The 21933-nt window shown below is 44.9% G+C and overlaps 2 protein-coding genes across 3 annotated transcripts in view; both read left to right on the top strand.

The window, feature by feature from the left end:
• Positions 1 to 21933, top strand: part of LOC135370334 (ATP-dependent RNA helicase DHX8-like) — a 164378-nt gene that overhangs the window by 112877 nt on the left and 29568 nt on the right. The window contains exons 1-5 of one of the 2 annotated variants that reach the window (XM_064604054.1): positions 10591 to 10805; positions 15344 to 15407; positions 17025 to 17176; positions 17924 to 18118; positions 20193 to 20378. In XM_064604054.1, coding sequence (XP_064460124.1) covers positions 15386 to 15407; positions 17025 to 17176; positions 17924 to 18118; positions 20193 to 20378 — 555 coding nt within the window. In that variant the 5' untranslated portion in view covers positions 10591 to 10805; positions 15344 to 15385. Of the gene's footprint in view, positions 1 to 10590; positions 10806 to 15337; positions 15408 to 17024; positions 17177 to 17923; positions 18119 to 20192; positions 20379 to 21933 lie in introns of those variants that run through there. The other variant, XM_064604055.1, reaches the window with a different exon arrangement.
• Positions 2436 to 9358, top strand: LOC135369986 (ribosomal RNA small subunit methyltransferase NEP1-like). The gene is made up of 6 exons (XM_064603624.1): positions 2436 to 2594; positions 2832 to 2933; positions 3276 to 3417; positions 3955 to 4013; positions 6870 to 7022; positions 9154 to 9358. Exons 1-6 carry the CDS (start codon positions 2460 to 2462, stop codon positions 9265 to 9267), a joined length of 705 nt encoding a protein of 234 aa, XP_064459694.1. The 5' UTR covers positions 2436 to 2459; the 3' UTR covers positions 9268 to 9358.

Below are 21933 nucleotides of genomic sequence, written 5' to 3'. Positions count from 1 at the left end.
GCAGTAACCTAACTACAGTAGTTAACTACTCGAAATAGTAGTTTAACTAGTAGTTGCCACTACATTTCGGCAAGTAGTTGATAACTACTTTTTAACTATAATTAGGTAGTTTAACTACATGTAGTTAACTACTGGCCATCACTGGTTTTTAGAGTGCGAGGCAACTAAGATCATAAGTGACGCCACAGTGATCGATCTGTGGGTGAGTTTTATCCATCACAGAGTTACATTTCACATGCGCAGATATCGCAGCACACTTCGAGGAGACGGCCTGTTCTGCTGGGTTTTCTGTCTGTCCTCTTTGTACCCCTGCAGTGGGGTTTTAACGCTTTTATCATACGCTACACTGTTAAAACAGATGGTGGTGGTGGTGGTGATGGTGGTGGTGGTGGTGGTGGGTGGTGAAAGTGCTTGCCGTTGTCGTCCTCACATACGTGGGCAACGTCACGATTCACGACCTGGGGGAATGTGTGCCCTGGGCCGACTTCTTAGGGACTTCTAAGGGAACTGTGCCGATACATGTCCGAGGGCCCCCGTCTGAGGAAACCCAACAAAAAAACCCAGACACAGCACAGCCGGCACCGGGAATCGAACCCGGATGCCTCCCACACTCTTAAAAATGAGCTTCACCACATAGCACGCTCCCAGCCAACCATCATCCCGGGTGATATCGTTCCCTTCTTTGATTTGTTGAAAACGGGAGGCGTACGCCTTTTTGTGACACTTATGCAGAAATGTTAATTGTCACAAAAGGGCGTACGCCTCCCGTTTTCCACAAATCATGTGAGAGAACGATGTCAATCGGGATGATGGTTGGCTTGGAGCGTGCTATGTGGGGAAGTTCATTTTTAAGAGTGCAGTCTCGACGTGACATTGGTGGAACATGGGATAGATAGCACGCTACAAGCCAACCATAATTCCACATGATATCATTCTGTGTCCTTATTGGCCGAAAAAAAAAGGGAGGAGGCACCCACTTGAAAACATTATGCATACCCCAGATATAGGCTCCACCCCCTGTTTTGAACGAATCATGACGCATAATGATATCGTTTGGAGTGGTGGTTGGCTAGGAGCGTGCTATGTGGTGAAGTTCCATTTCAACAGTGTACAAAACAGCTCGGTTTCTTACCTCGCATTTCCTGAAAAACATCGAATGACAAAGCAAATTAGTATTGTTTATTTAATTAGCCGTCCAGCAGTTTCATAAACACTCCGACAGGACGCCCGCCTGGCCGCATAATCCACAGGTGAAAACTGTATTAGGTAGCTCTCATAGTTTTATTATAAGAAATATGTAAGAATTTCTGTTAAAAAAAATGTAATGCATAGAATATACCAGACGTTGGTCGTGATTTTCTGCATTGATCATCTTTGTCAGGTGCTCCAATTGAAGGACAAATGACCACGAGTTATTTTGAAAAGCCAAGTTTTTCAAGTATGTTTCGTGATGAAATCTGGGGAAAGTGCTGAAACTAGTGAGTAAGTTAGGGACAGAGGTGTCAAGCAGTGAGCTTAGTGAGCGCGGGTAAGACGGATATACCCTCGGCTCGGCGCAGTGCAGGTAAACCCGCATTTTACCCAGAACAATGTTGAATTTCTACTGTCGTTTTTATTTTTATTTTTTTTTATTATTTTAGGTGTAGATACAACATGCGTATATATACGCTGTATTTAGGGCGAGACCGGTTGCAGACCGAAGTCGAATATTTGGGACTTAGTTTTAAGTAAAGACTTGTCAACGGCATGCATTCCACGGAAAATTATAACAAAACTGCACGGGTATATGCTGGCAACCGCTGGTATACCCGTACCCAGGTTGCTTCAGTGTTTTTCTTCTTCACAGTGTTTGTACATTCCGTGTTGTTATAACCGTTATCAGCATAATATCGCATTGGGAGCCTCATACGTTTAAAATACCACATTGTAGTATCTGTATAGAGCGATTGTTGTGCACGGCACGCCTGCAACGGTATACTCTTATTTGACGGGACTAGCTGAACCGGGTTGGAAATTTTTCGGGCTCGGAACGGGATGGTCGGAAGTGGCCATCGTTATATAGGCTACGCGCTTGTTGAACAGGTTAAGATTCAGGTACGCTTAATCCCGTTAACCCTCTTTAATCCACTTGAACAATTGAATATTCTTGTGGTGGTGTGGTCTGGCCTCCTGTTTGTTTCTGTTTCGTTATGTCGACCGACCTCAAGTACATCACCTGTCACCGTGACGTAGGATCTCCCGGCAGACTTCTGGTAAGATGATAAGACGATAAAAATGTAGTTTACCTAGTAGAGAAACTATCAAAGCCTGTTCATCAACAGACAGAAAATGTGGGCACAACAAGTAGCTCTACAGGTCGTAGGGGTTTCCTGGGAGGACTCTTGGCTCAGGTCTCGACACCGATGGAAACTGCGTCTGCACGCATAGATAGTAGATAGTCTGGCAACCACTTCCCTGCAATGGCCGCAAAGAGGAAGCATGCGGCGATCTCTGATGAAGATGATTTACCGAAAACCGCTGTTCCTGCACACATTAAAAGCCAGGAAAAAAGGCTGATCATTATTTTGGAGAAGGCTAATTTAGAAACCGTCAAGGTAACGCGAAATCCATTCATAACTTCGAAGCTTGCCGCTATTTGTTCTATTGTGTCTGTCTGACGTGTGTTTACGTATGTGTTTTGCTACACACCTGCTTATTTCCGATTCACACATTGTAGGTGTTGTGTCACTAGCTTTCAACTTGTACTTGTTGATCTGCGCAATGGCGTGTTTGTCTCGGGCCACCTTTCGCTGTCTGACATGTACTGCTTTGGTATATCCCTGATATAATAGGTTGGAAAGAATTTTGAACTGCTCAACTGCGACGACCACATTCAAATAATGAGGAAACATAAGAAGGACCCAGCCTTTTGCAGGCCTGACATAACGCACCAGGTAAGAATAACACTTTTCACGACGATACTTTACAAATTGTAACGCTATAACACTACAGTTTTGCAATAAAACTAGTTTACAAAACTATTATGATCACTCGCGCACGTATAAGGAAATTAATTGAAGCACAATACGTGTGTTACAGCATTGTTTTCACTGATTTATAATGGAAGGAGCCACGAACGATTGACAGAATGTAGGTAATCCCGACAGTGTTGTTGTCATGTATGTTTACATATATATTATATCTGTACATATAATTGCTATGTAGCATACAGTAAGCAAACAGCAGATGACAACAAGTTATCTTCCCCTTCGCTATTTTAATTTTTCTATTTACAGTGCCTTCTAATGCTGTTCGACAGCCCACTGAACAGGGCTGGGCTCTTACAAGTTTACATCCACACAGAAAAGAATGCGCTTATCGAAATAAACCCACAGACGAGGATACCTAGGACATTTAAAAGGTTCTCCGGGCTCATGGGTAAGGATGCTCCTATCTTAAATTTGTGTCATTTGTAGCTGCAGTCAGTTCCTGATACAACAGAGCCTCTCGATCCAGCAGAAACACTCTGTTGTTTCCAGAGTATGCCTAGTGCCTTGTGTTTTCATGTTAGATCTGGAAAGACCAGTTTATTTACCGTGTCATTGTGACTTAAAGGAGCACAGAGGGCCGTCAAAAAAATTTTTAGGTTACGATGTTTGATGGAAGTGTGTGTGTCGTTCTACCGAATAGCACAAAAGGTTTTGATGTGTGGAAAATGCAAGAGTCAGTAACGGCACTCTCACCCGGGTGCTCAGGACAGCCCCAGATTTTTTGTCCTCGCTTTGAGGCAGAAGTAGAACTTCCTCACTTTTGCATCATGCAGGGTCACGCGGGGACCTCTCAAAAGCTATTTTGTCCGTATTCCCTCTGAAGGCACGGATGAGCCGTCACATTAGTCTGTACTTCACTGCTTTTCCACCAGACATTCACCTATTGAGTATGTGCCATGTTTCTTTTTTTTATTCCTCTCTGTAGTTCAACTCTTACACAAGATGTGCATCAGGGCTGGATCGGGGTCAGTAAAACTAATGAAGGTAAATAATTTTGCACCATACAAAATTTCAAAATTATACATAGACGTGTGTGCAGACTGTAGGTTTCAAGAACTGAACATACATGGGTCGAGTTTGTAAAGTAGTATCACTGATACTGCGTACTTTCAAGGTGTTTTCTCAAGATACTGCATATTTTCACTCAACTCTGGAGACATCCTTTCCTTTCTTAATGTTGTGCCAGCAGGTGCTTGACCTATTATTGTTTTACGCCAAAAACGGAGGCAAGGATGGCATCACCCTGCCTGTGATCGATGGCCAATCTGTAGCTCATCTGTTCACAGTGGCTAGCACAGTGGCTTCTGCATGATTGCTTAATCATGCAGAAGTCTCCTCGACATTCTCGATTTCCGCCGAGCCATTATTTTTGCGCAAGTGTACATCCAGGAAGTAATAATGATTGCGGGTATGCCAGGGAATCTTCATCTTCCAGCTTAGCTACATTGTATTACTCCATATTGACATCAGTTAGCGGAGTATTTATGAAAAGTTTGTCGCATTGAAAGACCGGCAAATTGTGATAGTTTTGCTTTCGTGCCACTAAAGACGAAATTTTATACAAAGGTTTAGTGAACAAAAGTGGCTGACCGAGGATCACGAGGATGACCTTGTTTCCGCGGCATCCATGCATTGCCTTCTTGCAAGTTACAATTTTTTTTCACATTTTCTGTTCCCCTTTCGTCATGCACCCTTTGACAGTTTCAAATCATGTTGTTTTCATTAGGGATGACCCAACTGAATCCTTGAACCGGGAATCCAAGCCCCGGTGCCCCTGAAATGGCTAATCGAAACATTTTGAATCCCCCAGCCACGTTTCTTTTTAAGATGAACAAAAATACGCATTAAATTTAAAACTTTCGGCCATGTTTTCCCGTTTGTTTACGTGGCTTTGGATTGAAGGAACTCAGGCGGGAACTCTTACATTACAAATTTAAAAGTAACACAGTTTTGATCCGATTGTTTCTTAGTTTTATGGAAAGAATTCCGACTCGAGAGTTTATGCATTTCCTGTAGTCGATAAACCACACGTTAAATAAATTACATCTAAGAAGAGGTCTACGGGTTTGTTTTCTCTCCTGAAAGTGAACTATTATTTAATTTGTTATTCATTAAACAAAGATATCAAATTCTGATTCGAAACACGTTTTAATAGAAGCATTTCTTCCCCTGGCTTTTTAAGCTCTTTGTTTCTTTTATTTTTTTTAAGAAAGTATTTGAAAGATTGATAAGGTTCATGGATTCACAAAATCTTCCTTGGATTCTGATTCGGAACATTCTGGGTTCACCCCACCTCTAGTTTTCACTCTCTTTGTACAACACAGATAGAGTCAGTGTTATATGATAGACACAACGAGTGGCATATCTCTAAGCCATCTGCATAGCAACCCTAGGGATTGTAGTAGGCCAAGGGGTTAGGTAGTGGTTTCAGCAGTGGATCATTTCACATATATTTGTTCTGCTGCTTTTGATAGTGGTGAATGGTGTTCCTACGGCAGCGAAACAGACGTGAAGCGCCTGTTCCACCGACAGTAACAACCTTGGTTTGCACTGACCATGCGTTCTCAGCTACAAAACACTGCTGACCGGAAGATGATCCCACACTTTGACATATAGGAAGACGAAACAACCTATCCGCCTCTCCAACTACCTATAGAGGCGCTCGCGTCGTCCTCAAGATGGCGCAGAAAAGAATGATTGCCGATGAACAAATCGCCCTGCTTCATGCCTTCTTCCACGAGACACGCTTCAAAAATTGTCCAAATAACATAACTGGCGCGTGGTTTCCTGCTGTCTTCGTTGTTTTCGTTCACGCCGCTCCTTTGATAGTATCTTTTTCCTCTTCCTCTTGCCGACATTGAATATTCTTCTCCGCAGTAGTTTTGCACCGCGAAATTGAGCAGTTCTGTTGCTGTTTGAGTTCTGTAAGCCGGGACACTCCATTGCACATGAAGGGAAGGTTGCGGCAGTTTCGGGTCAGCGCGAAATGTACCTGTCGTCTGCTGTTACTATCATTCATTGAGTGCTTCTGCTGGGGTCCGCTAGGTGGCGAGCAGCCTGCTGGAGAGGCGAATAGTGTTCACCGATATTTGCTTGCGAGACACTTTAATCAGTCACTCGGTGATCAGAGTAAGAAATCCCACACGTGTCCCAGCTTTCATTCCAGATCACAAGGTCCACGGTTGCGTAGATCGCTTTCGATATGGCACACATTTAGGCAGAAGTTAACTTGTCTTCACGGAAAAGTGTAATATCACGTGCCTCGCAAGGTACACCGTTCGCTTGGCAGGGATGAGGGAAGGACTGATGCAGAAACAGGTAGCTCTAGTTCTTTCCTAACTGTGTAGTTAGAGCCCATAGTTAATTTTTTTATTTTTTAAATTTTGGGGGGGGGGGGCAGCAAAAATCAGGGGAGTTGACATGTGCTCTAAATTCATGCGAATTGGGGTGTAAAAAAACTTCCTCTATGCTAAATTCTGGGAGAACTTGGGCTCTATTACTCAAACGAGCTGTAGTGGTTTGGTGCAAATGGTGATGTAACTGCGTTTGCTGCCAAACACGCTGGCGTGCAGTCGTACAGACGTTTCAGCGAGGGCACTTTGCGGGGCGAAAAAAGCGGGTTTCACCCTAACGAGGCAGCCTTCAATTTGGGGTGCAAATTCGGGGAAGAAACGGTTTAAGCCCTAAAACTTCAGCTCTATGTGTAATCATGGTAGTACACTCAATGCAGAAGAAAAACAATAGTAGGTGATGCCTTGGATTACTGAACTTTTATTTTACTTTACTTTTAACTTTTATTTTATGGATTATTTTTGCTAAGTTTAACCACCGTTACCTCAGGTCATCAAGAACCCGGTGACTGACTGGTTGCCAGTAGGGTGCCGGAAACTCGGGACCTCCTTCCACTGCAGCAAGCTCGTTCACCCCAGGGAACTAGTGCCGAAAGCAGAGGAGCCAGTTGCTATCGTCATTGGTGCTATGGCACACGGAGCGGTTAGTATACGTAACTTCAGGGCTGTTTATCATCAACATTCGCTACTGTTAATGCGGTTGTTGTAATGGTTGTTACGGGACATTATAGGGGCAGTGAAAAACGCCTCCAAAAGAGTTTCACTCTTGACAGCGGTGAGTTGTACAACAAAAGTTATACGTACTTGCGAAATAACATTTATTGTAGCTGACCCAATATTGCCACATGGGAATTTGGATCAGACTAGTTGGACAAATCACGTTGTAAATCTGTCGGGTATATGTGGACGAGTTCTTGCAGCTGGGTCGGGTCACCGTCGGGTGTCCTTGCTATTGTAGCTGACCCAATATTGCCACACGGGAATTTGAATCCGACTAATCGGATAAATCACGTTGGAAATCTGTCGGGTATATGTGGACAGTTCTTGGCAGCTGGGTCGGGCCAACGTCGGGTCACCGTCGGGTGTCCTTGCGGCTTCGAGTACAGGCCAGGTTGATGAGCCTAGGGCCATGCAGTGCTCTAGTGAGAGTATCGAGCAGATGGCAGCTCATGGCATCTACAGACAGCATGACTGACTTCAAAATATAGCCACTTTACACAGCATTAGAGTGCAGTGTTGAGTAGTAAATTTGTGCCATGAAATGCATTGCAATAAAGAACACCACACAGGTGGTATGTCTGAGAATTCCGGATACATCATCCAGTGTCGTCTTACAGTATGCGATGTAGAAGTCTGTCAGTTGCAGATTCAAAAGTTGGTGGCCGGTTTTCCTTCTAAAGCTCGCATTATTTTGTTGTCCTGCACACATTTCTTGGTAGAAGCTGTTCACAAAAATATGTGACAAAAAAACGAAACCTCGAAATGTTTAATTGCTATGTCACGTGTGTCTTGTTGACACTAGAGTGATGTCACAAACCAGTTGAGGAGCGAACTCACAAAAGTTTGCAAAGTTTGAATTTTCATTTGTGAAGTTCAAGAAAGTCCACCCACATTTGACTGCACCGCACGTGTGTGTCTCTCTCTCTGTCGAATCCTTCCTCTTACGTTTTATGATTTGATTTCATTTGTCTTATTTATCCGAACAAAATGCAAAACAACACCGGAGTGGTAACTGTAATAGTATATTCACCTGCTTTGCAGTCCTGAAAAAACGTAAGAAAAAGACGAGACTGGAGAAGCTGGCACACGTTGGTGTTACGTCTGTAATGTGATGCTGCAGTTTTTACGAGCTACTGCTGGCCAGGCACTGGAAAAGACCCGTTACATGCACCACTAGCTAGCTTATTATTTGGTGTGGCGGAACAAAGACTTTGTACGAGAAAACATATTTCAAAAAATTTCCTCTTTGTGCTGTACATTCATAGCATGCCCTTCCAAACTCACTTTTTTCAGTTATAAAAGCTATGCCAATTATAATACTTTTAAATTTATTAGAATGTTCAACTCTTGCGAACCTTTGTGAATCTGAACAGAAGTTCAAAAGTTCGGCTTTACTGTGCCCTTTAGGCATGAATGTGAACCTCGGGTACGTGAAAAGCTTATGACATCATAGTGGGGACTAAATAAGTATGCCTCCTTCTACGTTATAATTAGGGCCTGACTTTTTCGGGTTTTAGTTTTGGCCAAATTCGGGGGGTAAATATCGGGTGATATTTTTCATTTGAAAATTCGGGTGTATTCGGGTTAAATCCCGTTACGGCGTATTATATCGTCAGGAATTCGGGTGTATTCGGGTGATTTTTTTTCGTTTAATAAAAATTTGTCTTAACATGGAACTAATGTTTAGCGATGTTATCAAACTTTATTTTAATGCACGATTATGAGTGTGCCACGCGACCCGGATGTTTTCGGATAGATTCGGGTTAAACCCGAATTTTACAGATTTCGTTCGGGGGGGTAAATATCGGGCGGATACGGGTTTAACCCTAAAAAGTCAGGCCCTAGTTATAATTAGGCATGTGCAAATATTCGAGTTCTCCAAGTCAAATTGAATATCAAACACTCAGACTATTCAATTCGCGAATCGAAAATCCAATATTTGATTTGCCTGATATGTATTTGACTAGTATTCCCTGAATATGGAACAACCAGCAGAATGATTCAAAAAGAATATTTCAGTCTTCTCGTTGACATTCACTGTCTGTTGCTTTCAGGTCGAGGTCGATTACACCGAAGAATCGTTCTCGATCAGCGAATATCCACTCTCGGCAGCCCTGACCTGCTCAAAGATTTGTTCGTCATTCGAAGAGGCCTGGGGGATCCACTGAGCCGCTCGTGCTGCCCCGTACCGTCGAGTCACTTCATATGTTATATATCACATCATGCTGATCAGGATATTAAAACATGCGTTGAGTGAGTCATGTTGTGGCTGTGAATGGATTGTATTCGCTCCAGCGGACAGAAGAAAAAATGGAGGTTTGTGGGCGGTACATGCTGTAGGAAACGCGTGGGATGAGAATTTGCTTTGCTTCAAACTTTTTTTTCTAGAAAGCGACAGCATTTGAAAAAAAAAAATATATATATATGGTTGAAACTTGAGGCGAATAACTGTCAGTCTGCAAAGTTTGAAGCGCTAGAAATGTCATTTTCTATTTTTGCGGCGGGATCAAAATGTGTAACCTTTGCTAAATTCACCCTGTATAATAATAATTTAAAAAAATGCAGTTATTTGCAGTGTGCAATTGCCAAGTGTCGTGTGTATATAGGATTGTGTACTCTTGCAGCAGCGTGAAACTTTGTTGAGACCTTTGTTTGCTGAGCTTTAAAAACTTTGTGACAAACCTCCAATGGTCGACATCCTTGCACGTTCAGGAAGCATGTCCTTCAGAATTAATCTCAAAGCATCCCTGATGGCCCAACCAGTCCAGAAAGTTGCAGAATAACGCATTGATGTTTGACAACCCATCGACATTTTGGTGAAGGGTGGGTTTCGAAACTCTTCGCTGTCGGTATAGCTGGCAGTGGGGTTTTGGAAATTGTGGGAGTGGAATATTAGGGGTGATTTATTCAGGGGTGATTTATTTAGAACAATCTATTTTAGGGCGATTTACTTTGGATGGCTTATTTTGGTGACAACCCTCATCAGAGCGCGGTGGCACAGGAAAACGTTCTGCTCGGACTATAGTTCGGTGACGCAAAAAAAAAAAGATAGAGGAGAAATTTTCTGCAGTATGTTTTCTTGCATTTTGGCATCTTTCCAGCTCCTTCGAGTGGCATTTCAGCTATATGTCTGCTGGACAAAGCAGGATGGTGTAAGTTAACTGGTGGATATGCGAACAAGGCATGTTTGAGTGATGACAAGAAGAAAGACAAACCAATGCCTCCTGTATCTCTGTACAGAAATATAAGAGGCATTGGACAAACTATGAAGTGATTGAAAGGAGCAGAAGGGTGCTGACAAACTGTTGCACGACTGCGACCAGAGACAAGGAAGGAACACAACAATGTGCTTTTTTTTTTGTCTGTGTGTGTGGTGTTTCTTGCTTGTCTCGAGTTCCGTTTTCTTCGCGCTACGAAATGAACGGGTTAAATACGCGAACGGGTTAACAGGAGACTCAAAGAAGGTTCGGCAACACTGGGCGCGGTGCTTATCTCACCTCCAGACGGCGTGTGGGAGTTTCTCCGAGCCTCCGTGTGTAGAAATCTTACGGAGATTCAATTCATATCTATGTCCGCGTGTTGCAAAGAAACATACCGGGGGCCACCACTACCCATCCATCCATCGTGCTCTCTCCTTTGCATGCTTCTTTGAAACAACTGTCAAAAACTCAAAGTGCCATCCATATTGGGTACGAAGTGCCTGACTGTGAGTATTGTAGTATTGTAATGCTACCTTGCCCTACAGACAAACGAGTACTGAATAGCCATAATGTAAAACAGATAACGATATAGTGGCATCTATGGAGTCGTCCGAGCGAATTTAGTACTCTGTTCGCACTGACATCTCGTCCAATCGTGATCACTTCCACTCCTTCCACTTGCGGACAGAGTGTGCCTCCACGGGCTGGATTAAAACCGTGGACACTCCTCCCACCGTTCGTGAACGGGATTACATGCTTGCACGACACCCTCGAACTTGAAGGGGTGGCGGGTTGCTGGCCGACTTGCGCGCGCAGGCGCAGTAACTTGTGACTTCCTCTTCTTTCTCTCTCTCTCCCGGCCTGTCATAATATGGCGGCACACTTGAAAAAACATGGATGTGAAAAAAGCATGACGCGATGCAATTTGTCTTACCGTGATTTTTCGGCCAGGCACACGTTATCTGAAGCCAATATTCTCGTTTCAATTCACAACCCGAGTCGCCCCAACTTGGATCTTCAGTGTCAAGCGCGGACGGCGTGGAAACACAGGAGCGGCGGTTTCGAACAGATTTCCGTGGGACCCCTCTGGCGGTCGCCCCTGTCAAAACCGCCATTACTTCCTGTCCACCACGTGATCCTCTCTAAAGTTTCGGTTTAGCAACGCTTTTTAGCTCGCGCTGCTTTCCGTGCTTTTCCAAAGTCATTTACTCTTAAAATGTGAGCACCATTGCGGAAACAACATTTTGTTAACGTGTTCTTACCGCTGTTGCGGCTGTAGTTCAACAGAAAGCACCTCTGTCACGGGAATAACGTTTCATTCTTAAGTACGTAAGTGATCGGTTTGTTTCGTATCCCTGTCTGTGAGAGAGTCATCTTGAATCGTTCGTTTGCAAGCTAGCGCTGTGCTACAGCTGCAGATTCATCTGATTTCCTTCTATGTTGTATAAGTTTGATTACTGGCATGCTTTACCACTTCAGCAACAAACACAAAACGTGGCCACGTCGCCACACAAACGTCACTGCCACGAATGATGTTTCTGGTACGGCCTGCTTGTCCTGCAGACCGTGACCGGTCTTGTAGTAGAAGGGTAAACCAAGAGTAAACCTCCGAACACACACAAATAAAACTGGACGCGCGGCGCTCATCACGTACAAGGCAGATACCTGAGCGTCTGAGCTGCAATCACCAACGTTACTAGATATCTAGTAACGTTGGCAATCACGACTCCCGTCGTCTGCTTAGGAAGCTGGCCTGCGCATGCTCTTGGGGTCAGGTGAGCGGTCACATGGTAGACAGGAGCATCCCAGAGTGCAATGCGAGGCTGGCACGCCCGTCCCCATGGCAAAAACTTGGAAGGGCCGCTCCTGTGTTTCCTTCCTCCATGGTGGTGGTGGTGGTGGTGATGGTGATGGTGAAAGGGCTTGCCGTTGTCGGCCTCACGTATGTGGGCACCGTCACGACTGACGCCCTGGGGAAATGTGCGTCCTGGGCCGACTTCTAGGGGAACTGTACCGACATATGTCTGAAAGCGTCTGAGGAAAACCCAGGAAAAACCCCAGACAACACAGCCGGCACCGGGATTCGAACCCGGGTACCTCCGCGGACGGCGTGGGTATGGCGCCAACCAAAGCCGATCCAATTGTGTGTGTGGTGTACCGGACTGTGTGCAAAGTGTTTTTTATTTTCTTTTTTCTCTCTCTCGCTAGCATCTACCTCTCGCTCACTTATCAGTAGGGTTCCGGGATTTCTGAGTTTATTTCTGGGTGTTACCGGAGGATGTTTTTCGGAGTTTATTCTATTTTCAAAAAACGGATTTTTTCGGAGTGTATCATTTATAGCTCAGTTAATATCCGAAATTCGGAGAGCACTTGACGACGCACACACAGTTGTGCAGCGAAAACGCAGTTGTCACATTTGTTGCTTCAACACTAAAGATACATAACCTTAACAATACATTTCGTGCGAAGCACACTGAGGTGTTCCGCAATTCCGAAAGCACCCTTTTCGTGTGCTCACTGTTACGCGGCAATACTTACATAGGACAACCTCTGCATCGCGATCGAGGGGTGATGTGAACTCCTTGAAATCAGGGTACTACTTGACGTAGTCGCAGGGCAGTTTTTGCTTGCGTCCCATCTTGTCGTCAGCACTTTTAACTAGTTGCAATTTCAGAAAGACCACTCTGTATGACCACGGTTCGATACTTATTTTAGTACTTACGTCACATGTAGGACAAGGAAATCGGAAAACAGGCTAGGGAAAAACCGGGCCGGTGAATCCTCAAGTGGTCGAGATAACCGTCGAAGGAAACGCTAGGTCACAGAAACCATTGTTATGTTGCGGTGGGGTCAGTATCCGAGGTCAGAAGAAACCCAGGGCACAAAAGGAGGCCAAGAACAATAACCCGGTTATCAGGGAAAACATCTGCCAAGCGGAGTTTTTCGGATTAATCCGAATTGCTTAAAATTTTACCGGAGTACGTTTTTCGGATATTTTCGGATAAATCCGAAAACCCGGAACCCTACTTATCAGCTACTGCTGCATTCATCGTGCCTGTTCAGTTTGTCGCCCTCTATAGCAGCTAGCTATTATTTTTTTTAAAACTTGGTTTGATGTCGTACAAACGGCGAAATAAAACGCACATTTTGTGTTTGTGTCCTTCCGAGCAACGCAGACAGTTACCATGTTTTCACCTCCCCGTAACCATACTTTTCGGCGAGGGAAAACGTGTGCAGCATCCATACAATTACATTCAAGATATTTTTAGCGATACAGACAGCAGCGTTCAGGTTGCTGTACGGAGAGGTCAAGACTTGTGAACATGAACATCCTGCATCGACCCGAGGAATCCGTTCCGACGCAGGCACGCGCAGGAATGAGCCACCAGCGGATTCACCACCGCATATTCTCACTGCAGCCTTATCGCATTCACCGTTTTTCCTATCACTTCACCCGTTTTCTTGCTCCGGAGAGGGAATCTGAATTGTATCCCTGAAACTTTGAGAAAGATAAAAACTTGCAAGATTTCAATGTGGCCGGAGGAACTCTCGGGTGTGCAAAAATTATTTCGAACACCTATGGTATCATTGGGCGGTTCTAACAGTGGAGAACACATGGGAACCAATGGCAGCAGTGTGACTCAGAATTCATCTGTACGCACTTCACAAAAGCATTCGTATGACTCAGTGATGAGTGAATTTGTGAAAACGGCAGACGAAAAATTGAGCTGTGCTGCTGCAGACATTGCGGATCTTCTCGCACGTGCTGTGAAGTGGTTGTCATCACTTGCAAGTTGTCCACACGGTGAACTTCATTAGGGATTTACGGAATTCCGTTTACGTATCAAAATGGAGCATGTTAATAGACAGCGACTTCACAAAACTCCAGTTTTCTTATTCGACATTCTAATATAAATATTATATTTGCATTTTGGTTTGTTTGTGTTGCATTTTAAAGTGCAAAGGAAAGTTAAAACGGAATTTCATTATCACGCTTTGCTGCACATTCTTAGCCTTTTATCTAGTATTTGTATAACTGAGTGATTTGAAAACTTGAAGGCTGAGCATGAATCTTCAATCACATCACAGGAACGATACATCAATCTTTGGGCTATGTATGTGCAACGTACGGGTTTAGATAGTACAAGAAATATGCATTATTATGTACGTGCCAGAGGAAATTGTGTGATGCAAAAGCTTTGAAGCACACATCAGTTTTTTTTGCAGCCGCTGACACCAACATGGTGTTTACCTGTGTCACTGGTTCTCTTTGCTCGAACTTCCACAGTATGTTTGCATGAAACGGCTTCTGTATGTGTCCGAGGCCGTTAACGTAGTCAGTTTCTCCCTTCTTTCCAATTACTTTGTAAGGGCCTTTCAACATGTAGCACGTAGCATTTTTGTGAAAATGCTCGGAGTGTGAGCTCATGCCCACAGAAACATCACTAGTCTCTCTCTCTTGACAGCTGTGACAACTAAGGAGATGTGTGACCTTCATGATGTGTTTCTGCTTCGGATGAAAAGGTCACGTTGAAAAAAGATGCATTTTGTACCCGAGCAACTGTGCACGTCGAACGACAACGGGTCAATCGGTGGATCAGAAGCAGTATTCTCCCGAGATATCAACTTCTGGGAGTGCGTATGTTTATGGGTACACGTATATTGGCATACATTGAGTTTGGATCTGTGTTGGGCAGCATCAGGAATTAAAATGGAGGTACACGTTCGTGGAACAACAATATCCATGGTAGTTTTCTGTTCCTTCCAATCCACTTGATCGGTTGCGGTAGATACAGTTCTTCGCAAACTGTGGATGTTGTTTTGTGGGATAAACAGTATCGGACCGGACCGGTTTCTTGTCGAAGCAGGGGCAGGGAGAGGGGAATCCTAAAGCTTAACTTAATTCGGAGGGCGACTGCCAATGCCCCCTGGATCTGTCACTGATCGCACACCCTCTACGGCACCCCCTCTGAGAAAATCCGTGATCACATAAATACCGACTCCTGCACTCTCAAAATATTTCCCCCTTCTCTGGTCTGTGCAGACGTACAACTCTGCTTCGCGGATGGTTGAGTAAATCTCGGGCATGGCAGAGCTACAGGACCTAAGTGAGTATAATTAAAATCTTACAAAATAACGTGAGAGATTATGGTGATCAGTTTTGGGAGTAACTCGCTAGAAGTAACTCGTTACTGTGACTAAGTTACTTTTTTTAAATTGTAACTTTGAACTTGACTCATGGACGCTGTGTCATAGCAACAAGTAGCGTACTTATAATGGTGGAGGGCACCGTGTAGGTAGATTAAGTACTACAACTGGCGTGGTTCTACGAAGTATATGCAGATGATGACAACTCATCGAACTCATACACTTGTCACACGGGTAGTCTTCAGCGATCATTGAAATCAATGGCCATTGAGCATGTGTGTGGCGCCAATGTGTGGGTAATGTGTTGACGTGTCTTGGAGCATTGGATCGAGTGATGTTTGAGAGGTTGACACATTACATGCTTGGTGGCACTACGCACATATTCGATGGCCATTCGTTCTGATGATTATTGAAACCAGTGGCCATTGACCATGCACGTGGCGCCACCAAGCGTGTCGTGTGTCTACCTGCTGCAGAGAGCATTGACCCAATGCTCTTTGAGTAGCCGACACGTTACGCACTTGGTGGCACTACACACATGTTCAATCGCCATTCGCTCTGATATTCGCTGAAACCAACGGCCACGGAACGTGCGCGTGGCGCCACCAAGCGTGTAGTGTGTCAACCTGCTGCAGAGAGCATTGACCCAATGCTCTTTGAGTAGCTGACACGTTGCGCACTTGGTAGTGCCACATACATGTTCAATGGCTGTTGGTTTCAATGATCATTGAAATCAGTGGCCATTGAGCATGTGTGTGGTGTAATGCATTGACGTGTCTGGGAGCATTGGATCCAGTGATGTTTGGGAAGTTAACACATTACATGCTTGGTGGCACTATACACATATTCAATGGCCATTCGTTCTGATGATCATTGAAACCAGTGGCCATTGACCATGCACGTGGCGCCACCAAGCGTGTCGTGTGTCTACCTGCTGCAGAGAGCATTGACCCAATGCTCTTTGAGTAGCCGACACATTACGCACTTGGTGGCACTACACACATGTTCAATCGCCATTCGCTCTGATATTCGCTGATACCAACGGCCACGGAACGTGCGCGTGGCGCCACCAAGCGTGTAGTGTGTCAACCTGCTGCAGAGAGCATTGACCCAATGCTCTTTGAGTAGCTGACACGTTACGCACTTGGTAGTGCCACATACATGTTCAATGGCTGTTGGTTTCAATGATCATTGAAGACTGCCTGTGTGGCGGATATATGTTAAATGTCCGATGACTGCTTTGTGCTCCGGTGAGAGCCCCAGTTTTTTATTGGGGCATCAAGATCGTCAAGCGCCAAACTAAGAAAGCACGTCAAGGTACGTCTCCTCTCATCATATCAAACTTTGGTATCATTTTGATGTATTTATACTATTCGGAAATGACTGGCATCACTCATTGTGACATCAAGATCTGAAATAATTATGCCGAGGTCAAGAACTAAAGCTAGCAACTTCGTTAGTGACTTAGTTAAATTTTTTACACAGTAACTTGTAACGAGTTCCTTTTGTCGAGTAACTCTCTAATCTCTGGTGGTGCTATTTCAGTGTGTTAAGAGGTTACTACTGTGATTCTACAGTTCAAGGTTTCAAGGACAGGCTGGGCCATGGAGAGCCTCAGGATGAAGATGTCAGTGCGGTCAAGCTCTCTGTGTCAAAGTACAGCAGAAGTCAGATCGAGAGGCAGAGAGAGGAGCTTCCTATTTTTCGCTACAAGGACATAATCGTCGAGGTCAGTGTCCTGCAAATGGGGAACCCAGTCGAAAAAAAGGAATTGGTCCAATTGGACATTTTCCCATTCAAATCAATTGGAATTCCAGTTGTGTTTTTGTCACCCATTGGACTAAAACCAGTTGAAATCAATTGGTCCCCCCATTACAAAGAACTGGCAAGCTCATGCTTACCAATTGGTCCCATACTAGCTAACCAACTCAATTCAAATGGTTACACCAAACCGTCCAGTTGGACTCAGTAGGGTCTCCTATTGGAAACAAGTACACATGCACTGACTAATTGTATTGAGAATACTGAGTAACATCACTTACTTTACAACTCTACATTGGAATCAGTTGCCAATTGGGCCAACAGTTGCTAATTGTCTGCTAATTGGGCGGACCAGTTGGAGACCGAGAGACCAAATGGAACTGGAGTTCCCTATCAGAATGACCAATTGGACTCATGATGTCCAATTGAGTGTCCAGTTGGAGTGCAGGAAACCAAATGGGCCTTCCAATTGGTGCTCAACTACCAACTGGACAGTCCAATTGGAACTGAACAATCCAACAGGTTTTGACACGGGACCTGTTGGGTCCCATTCGAACCAATTAGAAATTCCAACTGGACCATTTCCTTTTTTTTCGGCTGGGAAGGGCAACACAGACAAGAATGGGGGGTGTTTTATTTATTGATAGCGCCGACCGTCCGTTGATGGTCTGAGCATTTTTCGTTACGGATCAAAATGTGTTTGCTTGTCGCACAGACCGTGCGGGAGAACCAGACTCTGGTGCTGACCGGCGAGCCAGGTTCCGGCAAGTCGACGCAGATCGTGCAATACCTTCACGAGGCGGGCATCGCAAAGGGCGGCACCATCGGCTGCACGGAGCCTCGGAGGGTGGCTGCCATGTCTCTGGCTCGGAGGGTTGCCGATGAGGTCGGCTGCACGCTGGGCTCACAGGTTAGATCACGTGAATGTTGGTCCTTCATCCGGGCTGTCTCTCTGTAGCATTTGTTGTGGGGTACACAAAATGGCCTACCTTGCAAGTGGAGACCACTGTTTTGACAGCCTTTCGCCTTATTCGTTATTCGCTACGAGATCGACCTATAGGGGGCGACACTGTCACCATTCTAGTGTGGATAACACATGGGCCGATGTTCGGATTTGATGGTTCTTTTTTCGTAATTTTTGTGTATATTCGCCGGAAGATCACTTGTGCCGCGATGGTACGATACTCTTCGGTTCCCCCTATGGCACTGAACGCGGAATAAACGTGTAAAAGCAGACGACGCGTCCACACTGCGATAGTTCTCTGTTCTCCACAGCGCGCCGACACCGTTCGATCTCGGAGCGAATAGAGAATGCTATGGTTAAAGCGTCCTCGCTTTCTGCATTGAAAAATCAGTTCTGTAGAGTGGGATTTACAAATCCGTGAGACGCTCCGGGAAAGAGAAAACGAGCAAAAAAAGTTCACCATCCTCCTCGTGGTCGCATAAATGCGCGTAATGTGATCATTTTTCAGACCCCCTTTTTTTTTTCCAACCCCCGAGGCAGGACTTATTTGGGGGAGGGAGGTGTGGTGTCAGTCGGCAAATCAAATACGTTTTGTAGTGTCTTGTGAAGTGTGTTTAGCAGGGCACTAACGATGGTGATGCAAAAGGCATGCACAAGTCTCTGACACAAGTTGTTGTCCGGTTTGTATTCTGTCTTCTGTAGTATTTTGTTTGAGGCATGGAGGTTGTTAGCCATTATTACAGCTTGCAAGTTTCGTGGTGCTGAGCACACACACATTTAATACTTCGACCAGATACGGATATGAAGGGATAATCTCGCTCAGAACTCTCTGCACCACTGAACTTGCACTTCTGTTTCATCGTTATCACCGGTGTCGGGATGATTGATCATTATATCGAGACTCCTTCCTCCGAGGCAGCTTGATGAAGCAAAGCGTGTGCAGGTGATCGTCCCTTTCCACAAATTACTGTCAGAGTAATGGCTCATTATGCAACACGTCATATTTTGGGCCTCTTGAATGAAGTGTGATAGACGATGTCAATGTCGGAAAGCGACAGATGAAGATAAGTTACTTCTTCAGCAAGTATCGAAATATGTGTTCCTTCACCATGTGCTTAGGTTCGCATAATTCGAAATTATTTCACCGTACAGACGACTTCAAATTAACAAGGTTCTACTGTAATACAATACGATACTTCTCATGCTGCTCACCAGAATTGGCGCATGGGAAATGGGACATCGCAAAAAAAAGACAGCCGAGGACTGTGCAGCAGAATATCAGGACTTCAAAGTGGTGAAAGATTAGCTGCGACATGTCTTCAACTCCCTCGTCATCAAGTGGTACGACCTCAGCGGTGTTACAAGGCTGAAATACTAGGTGCATTCTTTTTACTTGCTCCCTCAGCTCCTGGCGCAGTAGCGGGGCTCCTCTGCACAGCTTTCACAAAGTGCAAGCTGCTTTGCACTTTCGCATTCTTTTCGTGGAGTGCCGTGCGCCACTTCTGTTCCAAACCTCAAAAACAGCCTCGACAGTGCCTTGAGGGGAGGAGCAACGGAGTGGGGCAAGAAGCAGACGACAAATTTAAGCAGACGATCAACCTGACAACTGATGTCGGCAATGTTTCAGATGTTCTCCCGCTTTCGGACAGGGACGGAAGGCCAGTCGTGGAAAAATGGAGAACATGTGTGGGTCGGTGGACGTGGGTAGATGTACACATTTTTGTGCTACGATGCGATCCTCGTTCCACTTGTGTCGTGTTACAACGTCGTTCGCTGCTGCAGGAGAGAACAGCTCGATCTCATCAGAATCTGAGTGAAACAACCCCGAAACGTGCCCCCGAGTCTCGGGGGGTCTTACATTATGGTACACCGATGGTGTCTCACTCCATAGCTTCAGTGTCTTTACCAAGCTCACTTTTTTATTCCTCGCACTTCGGCCCCGGTGCAGGTGGCCTTGGGGAGCGAAAGTAGGTGTCCGTCTAGCTAGAACACTCCACTGGTCCTGTGCTTCCATGAACAGGTTGGTTATAGCATCCGGTTTGAAGACTGCTCGGCACCGGAGACTGCCATCAAGTACATGACTGATGGAATGCTGCTGGGTGAGGCGGTCAGGGACAGTCTGCTGGAGAGCTACTCGGTCATCGTTCTCGACGAAGCCCACGAACGGTCCATACCCACCGATGTCCTCTTTGGAGTTGTTAAAGGGGTATGTATGCACAGAATGTACCATGGATCCATTCGTCGTGGTCTGCATGCTCCTATATATATACAGGGTGTCCCAGAAAACGTGTCATTGAATTCTAATAAAAAAAACTATGCCACCTAGAATCATGCGGTCAACGGTATTTGTTCTTACTGGGTTTTTGCCACCTCCTCATGTGAATGTCGTGTAACGTAAGTTTAATTATGTAAATTTTAGCGAGCTTAAGTCGGAAATTTTCCTGGTAAAGGTCACTTTTTTACCCCACCAATGTGAAGAGCGTGTCTAATTTACTCAAATTAATGACAATTGACAGGGATATTCAGGAGCTATTCCATCGGAAAAAATAGCCGAACATCATGGTCTACGGAGGTCGCACTGGATAGCGCACGATGAATTTTTCAGCGCAATCTGTGTCAGTCTGACGAAAGGAGGTTGGAAACCCAGCCCACTCCGGCATCGCAGAAAGAGATAACGCAGGCATGGCTTATCACGTCCGACTTTCGCTGGGATAATGCCTTCCCTCTCCCAATTTTAGGAACTGTTACTTTTTCTACTATCACTCTGAGGGCTGGCTTCGGAAACTCCTGTCGTCGGACTGCGAGCGATTGCGTTCAGAAAGTCATCGCGCGCTATGGTCTGGTGCTCCAAAAAGCATGATATTTGGTTATTTTTTCCGATGAGATAGCTCGTGAATATCACTGTCAATTATCATGAATTTGAGTGAATTCGGCACACTCTTCATATTGGTGGGGTAAAAAAGTGACCTTCCCTTGGCAAATTTCTGAGTTCAGTTCGCAACTATTTGCATAATCAAACTTGGAGTACATGACATTAACTTTACAAGGTGGCAAAAGCTTAATAGGAACAAATGCCGTTGACCGCATGATTCTAGGTGGCATAGTTTTTTTATTATAATTCAATGACACGTTTTCTGGGATACCCTGTATATATATATATATATATCTTGAAAAGTTGGAGTTGGATCGGACGGCTTACTACGTTACGGCGGAAGCTCCGCCTTCTTCGGGAGCTAAAAGCTTAGCTCTTTTGTCCCGAAGAAGGCGGAGCCTCCGCCGTAACGTAGACATCCTCCCTAACTTTTATGATTTTTAAGTTTTAATAAACCCCTTTTTTGTTACTTCCCCTACTTTCGTCTTCTGTCTCCCATTTATTTCAACTATATATATATATATATATAGATTAGAAGCTTAGGAGGGCGGTTGACCACGAGAATGAAATAAGCAGGAAAAATCAGAAGACGACAAAGAGCTTACAGGAAAACACAAAGGGGAGTTTATTAACACATATAGGGATAGGGGTCGACGTTTCGGCAGTCAGCGCTGCCTTCGACGGGACTGGGGTTTGGTGACAAGAACAAGCTTTATATATGGGAGAGGGTTATGTACAAGGGAAAGAGAGCAGCGCATGCGCTTTTGTCATGACTAACATAGGTTGGTGACTAAGTGAGAGGGGAATGACCGGGTCTGTGCAGCAGGACCTTGAGGAAATACCCGTGAGCCTGAAAAAGAGACAAAAGAGTGTATGTATTGTGCTGGAT

The sequence above is a fragment of the Ornithodoros turicata genome, chromosome 10, assembly GCF_037126465.1.
Source record: "Ornithodoros turicata isolate Travis chromosome 10, ASM3712646v1, whole genome shotgun sequence".
NCBI classification, from domain to species: domain Eukaryota; kingdom Metazoa; phylum Arthropoda; class Arachnida; order Ixodida; family Argasidae; genus Ornithodoros; species Ornithodoros turicata.
Note: the sequence above shows the minus strand (reverse complement) of the source record. Positions and strands in the feature narration are given on the sequence as shown.

Excerpts from the sequence above, each read along its gene's own strand:
- LOC135369986 (XM_064603624.1), top strand. The coding sequence starts at position 2,460 with ATGGCCGCAAAGAGGAAGCATGCGGCGATCTCTGATGAAGATGATTTA. Across the intron at positions 2,934-3,275 it reads GGCCTGACATAACGCACCAG|TGCCTTCTAATGCTGTTCGA; the intron begins GTAAGAATAACA and ends TTCTATTTACAG. Across the intron at positions 7,023-9,153 it reads GTGCTATGGCACACGGAGCG|GTCGAGGTCGATTACACCGA; the intron begins GTTAGTATACGT and ends TGTTGCTTTCAG.